The 13075-nt window shown below is 38.3% G+C and overlaps 1 protein-coding gene across 3 annotated transcripts in view; it reads left to right on the forward strand.

The window, feature by feature from the left end:
• Positions 1-7723, forward strand: part of CLUL1 (clusterin like 1) — a 29178-nt gene extending 21455 nt beyond the window's left edge. For 2 of the 3 annotated variants that reach the window (XM_024984268.2, XM_059880813.1), the window contains one exon: positions 3471-7723. In XM_024984268.2, the coding sequence (XP_024840036.1) occupies positions 3471-3659 (189 nt within the window). In that variant the 3' untranslated portion in view covers positions 3660-7723. 3 annotated transcript variants of the gene reach the window in all.
• Positions 7724-13075: the final 5352 nt, after the last annotated feature.

Here is a 13075-nt window from a genome sequence, read left to right on the forward strand (position 1 = left end):
TGGCTCTGAAACTTATCAGCTGAGTGAGTTTGGGAAAATTCCACCTGGAAAATGGGAACAAAAATAGCTACTTTAATATGGGTGCCTGTAAAGTGATGAGTATAGATTCCTTATCTGAAACAAGAGCTCTGTAAATTATAGCTCTCACCAGCTTTTGACACAATAAGCTGCTGACTTACTTTGAGAATTAAACACATTTTTATATTAATATTCACAAATAATCAGATTGCCATCTTAAGTTGCACTTGTACCATATCTCTCCCACTTCTCATCCATAACTCCTGTTGCATAACATAAAACAGTGGTTGAATTTCTTTCCTAATGCTCCCCGACTCCACACACACACATATGACGTTAATACACGATGCACAGGCTAGTGGTTCCCGATGAGGCTGGTGTTGGTGGGCTCCTAAAAAGACCTGGCTACAGGAATCACTGGGCAGAGCTATCGGAGGTGCAGTATTTTGTGCAGCATGTAATGTTAGTGCCCTCCCCAGACCGATGCTAACTGCTCACCCCTGCAACCTTCTCCAAAGGGTTGTCCTTGGAGCCACTTATCTCTCAGGATCAGGCTGAGGCTGGAGCTCACCTGAAGCCACTTCCTGAATTAGCTTCTCCCTCTTCTCTGTCTTGCTTGCCTCATCCCCTTAAAAGCTCTACCTGAAAGCACTCTTCGTAAATCACTGTGTCAGACGCCGAGGCTCTGCTTCTTGGCAATCTGACCTGACATCTTGTATCCTAGTGAGTCACTGTCTTTCAAACTACGAGGTCAGTGGTTGAGAAATAAGTTTAGAGTCACAACCAGCACATTAAAACAAAACAAACAAACAGAAAACGGAATAGGACAGACTAGAAGAAAAAAACATTAGAGTGCATTGTATTTAATAAGTCAGACGCGTATGTCATGAAACTTTCATTTCCATATGTCTGTTTATATGTGTGGATACATCATACAGGGCTTCCCAGGGGGCGCTAGTGGTAAAGAACCTGCCTGCCAATGCAGGAGACACAAGAGACGTGGGTTCGATCCCTGGGTCAGGAAGATTCCCTGGAAGAGGGCATGGCAACCCACTCCAGTATTCTTTTTTTTTTTTTTTTTGCCTGGAGAATCCCATAGACAGAGGAGCCTGGTGGGCTACAGTCCATAGGGTCACAAAGAGTCAGACAGGACTGAAGTGACTTAACACACACACACGTACACACACATTATACATAAGACTTTTTTTCTTTTTTCTTTTTATTGGAGTGTAGTTGATTTACAATGTTGCATTAGTTTCAGATGTACAGCAAAGTTATTGTTTTATAAATATATTCTTTTCAGATTGTTTTTCATTATAGGTTATTACAAGGTATTGAAAGTAGTTCCCTGTGCTCTAGGAGGTCCTTGTTATTTATCTATTTTATATATAGATAAATTCCTAATTTATCCCTCCCCCTTTTCCCCTTTGTTATCATAAGTTTGTTTTCTAGACGTGTGTTTTTGAGTCATGGTAACAAACTTGTTTGTAACCACAGACCATAGTCAAAAGGTTTTGAAAGCCACTGTCAATTCCTGCTGACTCTCTAATCCTGTTACTTCATTAGCTAGATCATTCCTTAGGATATAAAATAATTTGACATATTTTGACATATGTGTTCATCCTGACAAATACAGACTTTTAGTTTAAGGATAAAAATTCTTGTAAGGAATGGGGAAAAATGAAATTTTAAGAAAAATTTTAGTGGTGTATTCAATCTTCAGAAGAGTAGAGGCAGTATTTAATTCTTTTTATCATCATCAAGATTTCCATTCTATGCTTTATTTGCTTCCATTCTAGTGTCTCTGAGTAACATTAACTGATTTAACTAAAATTTTTGATATTTTAAATGTATTTATTTTTTAATTGAAGGTAATTTCTTTGCAGAATTTTGTTGATATTCATAACAAAGGCATTTCCATACAAAAAGCTCCATATAAAGTAAAATCACATCATTTTTGGTGATACATTTTTCTAATAATAATTACCACTAAAAAGCACTTACTATTTGTCAGGCAATATTCTAAGAACTTTCCCCATGTATTATATAATTGAATACCCTCAGTGTTCCTATAAGGTAAGTATAATTGTTTTACAAAATTTTCAGATAAGGTACAGAGAAGCTACACAACGTGTCTGAGATCACACAGCTAGTAAATGGTAGAACTGGGGTTCAAGGTCAAACAATTTTTCTTCAGGATCCTTGGGCTGAACTGCCTGTAAAAGTTATTTTTCTTAAGACAACTCTTAGTTCATCATGTAATCGAAAGTACAAATCTATAAAACAGCACATACTGAAGAGGAATCTTCTGTGAAAAATACACAAATTCCAGCAGGTAAAAAAAGCTCTGTGCTTTAGGTTGCAGTTACATGGGTATTAGCATTATAATTATTTATTGAGATAGACACAGATGCTTTATGTCTAATTCAATGTGTTTTATTTAATTACCAAAAGGCAAAAAAGGAAAGCTATGGTAGCTTTGTAAACTAGAGTCAAGAAATCACCAATTTTTATTTGACTTCTTAATATTTTGTTTTTTTTTTCTTATAAGGAGGTATATTTGAAAATATTTTCAATATAATTCTCTTTAGATTACAAGTTGCATGTCATTACAGTTTCATTTAATTAAGTCAAAGTATATACACTTGAGAACTCATTAAGAGAGTAAATGATGTGCATTTCGGATGACTGGTTCTTACAAAAATTACACATAAAACCATAAAGTGTAAATTTGCTACAGAAACTCAGTATAAAACTTGGTGTATCACATTACCATTTGTGGCACAGCCAGTGTGTGTGCTAAGTCACTTCTGTTGTGTCCAACTCTTTGTGATCCTATGTGCTATAGCCTCCTCTGTCCATGGGATTCTCCAGGCAAGAATATTGGAGTTGGTTGCCATGCCTTCCTCCAGGGAATCTTCATGACCCAGGGATTAGACCCACGTCTTTTGCATCTCCTGCATTGGCAGGCAGATTCCTTACCGCTAGCACCTCCTGGGAAGGAGCACTCACCAAATACTCCATCCACTCACTCAGACTGTTTAGCTTCTCTTGCAGTTAAGTGATACCATTTGTTAAGATCTGGCCAATGAGACGGACAAAAATGAAGAGTTGTTTGTAGACTGAGATAGAGAGGAGCCTGCGTGTGGTTATGCATTCTCTTTCCCTACTGAGGGTACAAAGAAAGCCATATGTTGTTACACGTGCTACCACAGACTGACATGATCTTCCTCTCTTAACCAGGGTCTTGAACATCTTGGTGGTTCACAGTCCTTGTGCTGGGACATGTAACATAAGCGAGAGATAAATTATGTTGTATGAAGCCACTGGAATGCTGGACTAATTTGTTACCTCAGGCACAACCTAGCCTATCCTGACTAACATGGTATTAAATTAATCCTGAATGTGTGCTAAAAGTTAATAACCTTTTATTGTATGATCCTGCTTCTTAGGTAGTTCCAGGTGTTCACGAAGGAAATTTCTCCAAACAAGATGAAAAGATGATAGACATAAGCATTCTGCCTTCCTCTAATTTCACACTCACCATCCCTCTTGAAGAAAGTGCTGAGAGTTCCGACTTCATTAGCTACATGCTGGCCAAAGCTGTACAGCATTTTAAGGAACATTTTAAATCTTGGTAAGCAGAGTATTTGATTAGGGACGTTTGCTGATAGGAATAGATGGTTCTTAAAAGGGAAAAATGACAAAACTAGCTTTTGAATACCTTGAAAACGTATTCAACCTCATTAATAATCAAAGGCATGAAAACTAAGACAAGTTAGCAGTTTTTACCTATTGAATTTTCAAATTAAAAAAAAAAATCCTGATAGAATGCAATGAAATGAGAATTCTTATATGTGATTGCCAGAAACAAACTGGTTTTGTCTTTTTGAAAAGTTATTCAATTATACATATCAAGAGTCATCAAATTTCTTTTTAATATAATAATTCCACTTCTGGAATCAATCCAAAGGAGTAAATCTAAAATTGAATTGAAGTTCCCACCCCAAGATCAATATTTGCAAATTATTTAAAATAGTAAACTGTTAAAAACTGAATGTCATCTGAATGTCTAAAAACCAGAAATGGTTAAAAGCTGTGGCTAAATATGCTCCAAATATCTTATAAAACCATTAAAAATATTTATAAAATTTAAATCATGACATGACATCTGCTGGAACAAGAGTTTATTCTAAGCCTATCTATAAGGCAAATATTATTATTACTATCTTCCAGAAAAGAAACTTGAGACTCAGGGTCCAAGTGTTAGTTGCTCAGTCATGTCTGACTCTTTGAGACCCCTTGGACTGTAGCCCACCAGGCTCCTCTGTCCATGGGATTCTTCAGACAAGAATACTGGAGCAGGTTGCTATTTCCTTCTCCAGGAAATCTTCCCTATCCAGGGATGGAACCCAGGTCTCCTGCATTGCAGGTAGATGCTTTACTATCTGAGCAACCAAATGAATTACTCAAGTCAGTAGGGGGTAGAGGCAAATTTTAACTTAGTTTTCTCTGAATCATAATTGCCACATTAAACTGGTTCCTGTTGGGACATTTGGTTGAAAAAAATAAAGTGAAAAATGAGTATAAAACTCTATAAATGTAATGATCAAAACGAAAAAAAATCTACAATCTGCATTAAAAATAAAAAGGGTTGGCAGGAATTACGGTTGGAAATGGATGATTTTTTTTAACCTTTTCATCTTTTGGTATTTTTACAATTTTCTATAATGAATAAATAATTTTGAGATTTCAAATTAGAAGATATGTTGCTAAAATAGCTAGGTAAATGTAGATTGAACACTGTATCAATGTGTTCTCATCTTTAAACTTTAGTATAAGTACTTCTATTCCATGGTAATCCTACAGTAAGACGAAATGTAAATCTGTTCGGTCTACAGGAAAAACAACTAAATGACATTTCAGACGTACATTACCATCTCTGTTAGGATAATCTTCTGAATTAATGGCACAATTAGAACTGTACATAGTATTCTCCTTTGGTAAAATGGTCAATCTTAAAGAAGCATTAAATGTTAATTCTAAGTTATTACTCATAAGGGACCTTGTTAGTAGGTCCCTATCAGTGTATAATTAAGCTGGGTATTTCTAGATTCGCTGCCTCTCCCTTTATCTCTGAATGTTGGAGAGGTTGTTGTTACATCAATCAACCAATATCTTTTTAGCATCTTCTAAGTGAAGGCACGGGACTTCCCTAGTGGCTGAGACGGTAAAGAATCTGCCAGCAATGCAAGAGACCCAGTTTCGATCCCTGGGTCAGGAAGATCCCCTGGAGAAGGGAATGGCTACCCACTCCAGTATTCTTGCCTGGAGATTTCCATGGACAGAGGAGCCTGGTGGGCTACAGTCCATAGGGTCACAAGGAATCAGACACAACTGAGCAGCTAACACTTTCACTTTCACTTTAAGTGAAGGCACAAGACCCAGGTACTGTGGAGAAGAAAACAATGAGTTTAGGAGAGAAAAGATGCACAAAATAGTAATTCGAGGTGGCATTTAGTGAGTGCCCTAAGGGGCCCTCTGGGAGTGGAAAGTGTCTTTACTTTCCATGGGGGAGAAACTTCTCAGGTGACGTATTTCCTTGTTTTCTCTTCTTTTCCTGTCTGTCATCTATCTCCCTCATCTTTTCCTCTTCTTTCCTCTTTCTCTCTCTCCCTCCCCTCCTCCAAATATATGATATATATCATATATATGTTTGATCATATATGTATGATCATGTGATCATAATATAAAGATGAAAGACGTCCTGGTGGTCCAATGGTTGAGACACCACTCTTCCAATGCAAGAGGTGCGAGTTTGATCCCTGGTTGGCTGCAGTGTGGTGCAGCCAAAAAATGAAATAAATAAAAAAAAAATATACAGAAAGGTGAAAATATTCCCCTAGAGATTCCTTAATTAGGGAAAAATGTGAGCAAATGGAGACAGAAAGACTAAAGTGCCTAGATACTGGGGACCCTGAGAAGTCCTATTAAACTGGTGGTCTTCCACGAGGGCTCTTTGCCACCTCCCTCTGTCCAGAAACCTCCCCCTTATGAGTTTGAGTTCTTTCTTCACTTGTAAGCAACCAAGACCAGCTCAATTAAAAGACCGCAAGGATACCGGTGTCTCACAAAATGAGTGGAGAGGCTGGGCAGCCGTGCCTGGAGCTTCAACTCCCTAGGGCACAGGGACACTGCAGGATTTTGAGGAACGAAACAACGGGTTTGTGCTCGAATGGGATTGACAACTTATTTCTGACTGAATAATAAAAATATTTCCAATAAAATTCTTTCCCAGATTTTGGAATGAAGAGGCTACAATGATAATTGGAAATACGTTGAAAAATCGAGATAGTGGACAAATTATTTATTAATAAGGCTCACGGAGTGATCTTTTGCAAAGGCAGTATTATTTTTTTTAATAGTTTTTTAACTCTAAAAGTAACAATCACAAATTCCAAATGTTTAGAAGACAAAATATATCCACAATCCCCAGTCTTCATAAAACTGCTTGCTTATTTTTAATTCACATTTACTACTTATCTTCTTAGATAGATTTCAGGAAACAGAATTATTTGCTTAAAGGTTCACATTTGATTGAGACATATTGCCAAATTTGATAGCAGCCATGTCTAAAGTCCTATTAATACTTTCTCATATCCTAACTAGTGTTTTGATGTAAAAACTTCACTAATAAATGAAATTTTTTACTATTACAAATTTATGTTTTTGATTATTTGTGAGAACAGACATCTTTCAGAATTTGCTTACTAGTTGAATTTCTTTTGTGCATCCTAGTCAAGGCAGTGGGTAGGTTTTTGTCAGTGTTCTGATTAGATCAATACATCAAGGTCTCAAACCTGCCATCAGTTGAAAGAGCAACATACTAAGGAAAGTAACCGTAAAGATGGAGGAAAAGAAACACCCTTGTCATTTCCTTTCAAATCTATGAATACTTGTGAGGTCCTTAGTCCAAGAATGTAGCTCATTAAAACATGAATACCGATTTTATAGGTTAGAACATATATTAAAAACCCTCTCCTGGAATTCTCATCTACTCATCTAGTATCCTAAGTGCCTCACTTTATTGATTGGTTTGCGATGTGTTTGCCGTGGCCAGGATCCACAGTAACAGGCTTTAACAGAATGCCTTGCGTGCCCCAAGTATCTAGTAAGCGTTTGGGAACTGGTTCTTACCGTAATTATCAGAATGAAAGGCACTCATAGGAAATGCATTGAATAAAGTAGTGTGCCATAAGCAGTAGAAGTTTACTGAGTAAATACTATGTGCATGCAGAATGCACTCCAGAAGGAGTGCTTTATCTTCCCATCAGAGACAAGGGCCTTTGTAGAGGTTTCATGAGTCAGGGCAACTGAGAAGATCCCTGAGTAGTAGTATTAAAAACATCCATACAGATGAGTTTTCTGTTATTTTGCTATGTGTTAACTTTTTCAAAAGCCAAGAGTAAAAAAAAAAAAAAAGCCAAGAGTATTTATTCTGTGACTCATACTAGACTTTATTTCAAAGGAAAAAAATGCCCTCTGTAAGTAATTTATTAATATTTTGATTATTGATGCTTTTTTAAAGGTAAAAACTGATACATCCTATACACAGCAAACAGAATTACCTCTTCAGCTGAGACCTGAAAATCTCGAAATACATAAGATAATGAAGTAAACGTAGTTGCAGGAAAATATGTCACTTATGCAGATTCTTTACCATCTGAGCCACCAGGGAAGCCCGTACATATTGTACAGTCCTATTAATTTTCTTATATTGAATGGCAGCTTAATAGCTATTCAAACTGAATTAAAAGTGAACATTCCTTTTTTAGAAAATGAAATGTAAATATCACTGTATTTTATGATATATTCACAGTTTGTATATTAAATATTAAATCACCAGGGTGTCTGTGTTCTATCACTTCTACTACAAATATGTCACTTTCTAATTAACAGAGAATTTTTCTTTCAATTTGCTTTTAAGTTTACAATATATAATATTTGACTTATTGAAAAAAAATCTGTAATTTATTCCTTTGTTTAGTAAAGATCTATAGCTTGTCTATAGTTTTTTATGGTAAAATATGCATAACAAAATTTACTATTTGAATCATTTTTAAGTGCACAGTTCAATGGCATTAAGGAAATTCATATTGTTGTGCAGCCATCACCATCATCCATTTCCTAGACTTTTTTCATCTTCCTAAACTGAAACTCTGTCCCCATTAAACACTAACTCCCATTTCCCAGACCCTGACAACCACCATTCTGTCTCTATGAATCTGACTACTTTAGGTATGATTCCATGAAGTAGAATATTTGTCCCTTTGCAACTAGCTGATTTCACTTAGCGTTAATGTCTCCAAGGTTCAACCTATGTGGTAGCATGTGCTGGAATTTCTTTCCTCTTTAAGGCTGAATACTACTCTGTTGTACACATGTATCACATTTTGTTTATCCATTCATCCGGAGATGGACTCTCGGGTGGCTTCCATCTCTTGGCCATTGTGAAGAGTGCTGCCATGCATATGGGCGTACTGTTTAGATTCTTTTAAAAATTAACAGAACAGTGCTGACTTTTAACAAGGCCATACATACTGTATGTAAAACACAAGATATTTTTGGCTGACACTTACTTAACCTCAGAATCTGGACCTTGGTGCAATATGAGAAGAGATTCATTTGTCAGTATGTGTCACCAAGGATTACACTGGGGATATATAAAGTCAGTCACTCCATACATAGACTATGTATAGTCAGTCTTTCAAATTATAGACAGCAATATATTTAAAGAGAGGACTCAAAACCTTTGAAACATTTTTTTTCACCCAGTCTTGAGCTATTTGGTAGGAAGGCTAGTCAGGTAGACTTAAAGTTCAAAGGCAGTCCATTTAACATAGTCAATTTCAAATGAAGGTAAAGCTCTTATATCTGAAGGCTATAGAAAAAAAGTATACTATTGATAGAATTCTGGATAACTTAATGTACAGTAAATCTCAAATAGTCTATTCCACCATATATTTGACATATTTGTCAAAAAAGTTGCCAAAAAAGCAAGTTACAAAAGGAATCTATTTTATAGCCAATGTTTATCAACAATTTGTAGAGTGAAGGAAGGAAAGGGAAATACTGGACTCACTGCAGCTGTCAGAGAAAGCCTTTGCATGCAGGCTGACCTGGATTTTAATCCTGGCTGCCAGATTTTCTAGGGGTTTGATTAGGCAAGACCCTTAATCTCTCTAAACCTCAGTGGTTTTATCTATAAAATGATAACCGTAAAGTTTTTGCTTTTTGGGTAGTCCTGAGGCACAAAAATCTAGGTATCATATTCATTCTGGATTGGGTTATATGTACATATAATTTATCATGTACATAATTGATCAAAATAAACATTACACATTTCTACAACTATTAAACACAGTGAAAATTTTAACAGAAATAGATCTCTTAATGAGAAGAAAGAGCTTTTTTTCCTCCCAATAAGTTAATGGATCTATTAATAATGATTATTTCTTCCAATTCACGGGGTCGAAGAGTTGGACACGACTGAGCAACTGAACTGATAACTGATTTCTTCCAAGAATGAGATAGGATTCAGCATCCCTATCATCTTTGCTTTGTGTTTCTATAGATGCAAGCGCTGAGTAAAGCTGAGGGTATAATGCATTCAAAGTTGGACTCTTCTCTCCCCAGATCTTCCCCTGCTGGTTTCATTTCACTTTTCAGGTCTCAGCTCAAATGTGACCCTCCTCAAGGAGACCTCTCCTAATGGTGGGATCAAAAGTAATCCTTCTGAACCCGGTTATACAATCATCATCGCACCTGTCACTCTCTGCAGGTGTCTTGTTCAGGGACTTCCATTGCTCCTCTGGGCTAGACTGTCAGTTCTTGTGCCAGGAACCTTGTCTGTCTTGGTGATGCCTGGGAGGCACTGTGCTATAAATGCTGTTGGGTGAATGAATGATGCACTTATATGAAAGGATCACTCATTTATGGAGCAGCCACCAGTAAAGAAACCAGGCTCTCTATCATCAAACCAAGATCCTCCAAGCAACACAATGGAAGAGGAACCTCCTTGTGGGTCCGGGAGTCTAAGCTTGTATCCTGAGATTCACCCTGTGGTATAAATGATATTCCAGTCTAGCAACTAAAGTGTTAGTCCCTCAGTCGTGTTTAACTCTTTGCGACCCCATACCAGGCTCCTCTGTCCATGGATTCTTCAGGCAAGAATACTGGAGTGGGTTGCCATTCCCTTCTCCAGGGAGCAACTAAACAGCTCAGTATAACAAAAGAGAAGTAAACACATAAGAGTAACTGCAACCAGACAATCTGGGAGATTTCCTGTCTGGGATCCTACACATGGTTGGAAATGTGTGGAGACATTTTGGGTCAGTGTCGGGTGGAGAGAATGCCTATATTTAGTTGGCCCCCGGCCAGTATCAACAGTCCTGTAGTAACTGACTGGAAAACTGCTTGCTGCATCCCTTGCTGGAAAACTGCGCCTTTGTACCTCATCTTAGCTTCTAACACCCAGGGGTGCTTTCAAGCTAAGGCAGACAACGTGAGTCCCCATCCCTGTCTGAAGCCTGTTTTCTAAGATCAAGTTTTCAACAGAGCCTTCTCTTCCCAAATGACCATCAGAAAGAAAGCCCACTGCATCTGGAGACAGCACAACCACATCCACCCCATCCAAACAGCACAACCCAGGACCATCAGCCCCAAAGCAGTTACAGGTGACTTTAATACTATGGTTACTATGACTTTAATACTATGGTATGGGTGTGGCAGGGTGGGATGAGGAAGGTGCTGGGGGGAGGGGAAGAGTGACTCTGGTTGATGGAGGAAAAGCCAGCCTAGCAGGTGATGGATTAAATAGAGTTAATAGATTAAATTATTTAAAACAGCTGCTCCCTGTGCATTACAGTTTACCCTTTTTAAGCAAACATACAACCAAACAAGAACATTCCAACTCTGAGGCTCCCGCAATGTTCCCTGAAACACTCCCTTAGTCTAGTCTTAGTGCTTGTTTTTCCCTCTGATTAACCCAAATGGCCAGCTATTTTGTAAACTGTCTTCAGGATTAGATTTATTTTATAAAGGTTTTGTGCCCTGTAAAGACACAAATGCTGGAAGTTCCCTAGTGGCCTAGTGGTTAGGATTCCAGGCTTTTACTGCTATGGCAGCTTCCTACCCTGGTTGAGGAACTGAGATCTCAAGCCAGAGGCACAGATCAAAGGAAAAAAAAAAAAAAAAAAAAGGTGCACCATTGTTTTTGCTGAGCAGATTAGGCAGACCTGAGGGTGAAAATATACAGCGTATTGTCACCCTGCTTATTTAACTTATATGCAGAGTACATCATGAGAAATGCTGGAATGGAAGAAACACAAGCTGGAATCAAGATTGCTGGGAGAAATATCAATAACCTCAGTAATGCAGATGATAACCACCCTTATGGCAGAAAGTGAAGAGGAACTGAAAAGCCTCTTGATGAAAGTGAAAGAGGAGAGTGAAAAAGTTGGCTTAAAACTCAACATTCAGAAAATGAAGATCATGGCATCTGGTCCCATCACTTCATGGGAAATAGATGGGGAAACAGTAGAAACAGTGTTAGATTTTATTTTTTGGGGCTCCAAAATCACTGCAGACGGTGACTGCAGCCATGAAATTAAAAGATGCTTACTCCTTGGAAGGAAAGTTATGACCAACCTAGACAGCGTATTCAAAAGCAGAGACATTACTTTGCCAACAAAGGTCCGTCTAGTCAAGGCTATGGTTTTTCCAGTTGTCATGTATGGATGTGAGAGTTGGACTGTGAAGAAGGCTGAGCGCGGAAGAATTGATGCTTTTGAACTGTGGTGCTGGAGAAGACTCTTGAGAGTCCCTTGGACTGCAAGGAGATCCAACCAGTCCATTCTGAAGGAGATCAGCCCTGGGTGTTCATTGGAAGGACTGATGCTGAAGCTGAAACTCCAGTACTTTGGCCACCTCATGCGAAGAGTTGACTCATTGAAAAAGACTCTGATGCTGGGAGGGATTAGGGGCAGGAGGAGAAGGGGACAGAGGATGAGATGGCTGGATGGCATCACTGACTCGATGGACGTGAGTCTGAGTGAACGCCAGGAGTTGGTGATGGACAGGGAGGTCTGGCGTGCTGCGATTCATGGGGTTGCAAAGAGTCGGACACGACTGAGCGACTGAACTGAACTGAATTGAACCGAGGGTGAAAAATAATAGTCTTCCCAGAATGTTTTCCTGTTACAATTTAACCTTGAGTTTGAGAAGTGCCCTTTAGCAGAAAGATTCAAAAATCTTGCTTGTCTATCTTTACTGTCTATTAATAAAATTGAGATGAGAGGAGAAAGAAAAAAGAAAAACCATTGACTTTACTGAACGGAAAGAAATAGTGTTTAGTATGTTTCATACAGAGCCCACATGTCATTCTTCCTAACCCCAGATGCAGCAAGAAATTAATTGAGCATCTACTATACCCTCAAGACACAGTTGACTCAAGACTGCTGTTGCATGTACATGTATTAGTACCTTTTAAACGCATTATCAAATATTTTACACCCAGTGTTTATATTATAAACATTTCACTAATATTGAAAAATTTGGTATGCAAAACTGAAAAGGGCTGGTTGTCATTAACTTAAAAAGCTGCCTTAATTCATTTACTCCAGCTGCTGGCCTTGAGTGAGGATGCGGGAAAATAGAAATGCAAATCACTTGCGGGAGTCCCCCTCAGTTGTAGGAAACATCTAAAATAGGGTTTTGTTTTTCGATTTCACGAACACGTGGAAATTGTTTCAGGCTTCCTTTTATCACGGAAAGGCGCGGTCGACCCCAAGTCTTTCCAACAAGAGTGGCTTTTCTCAGGCAACACACCAAGATATAGCTTTAGAATTTCTTTCTAGGCCAAGGGTTCTTCACTTTTAAAATGTAATACAAGCCATTGAGGAAGGCGAGAGCGTCCACAGCCCAAGGCCCCGCGACCTCTCGGGACGCGACAGGCCGTTTCTCGCGGGATCGGGTGGGGCTACGTCACTGAAGCGTC

This window comes from Bos taurus, chromosome 24 (assembly GCF_002263795.3).
Source record: "Bos taurus isolate L1 Dominette 01449 registration number 42190680 breed Hereford chromosome 24, ARS-UCD2.0, whole genome shotgun sequence".
NCBI classification, from domain to species: domain Eukaryota; kingdom Metazoa; phylum Chordata; class Mammalia; order Artiodactyla; family Bovidae; genus Bos; species Bos taurus.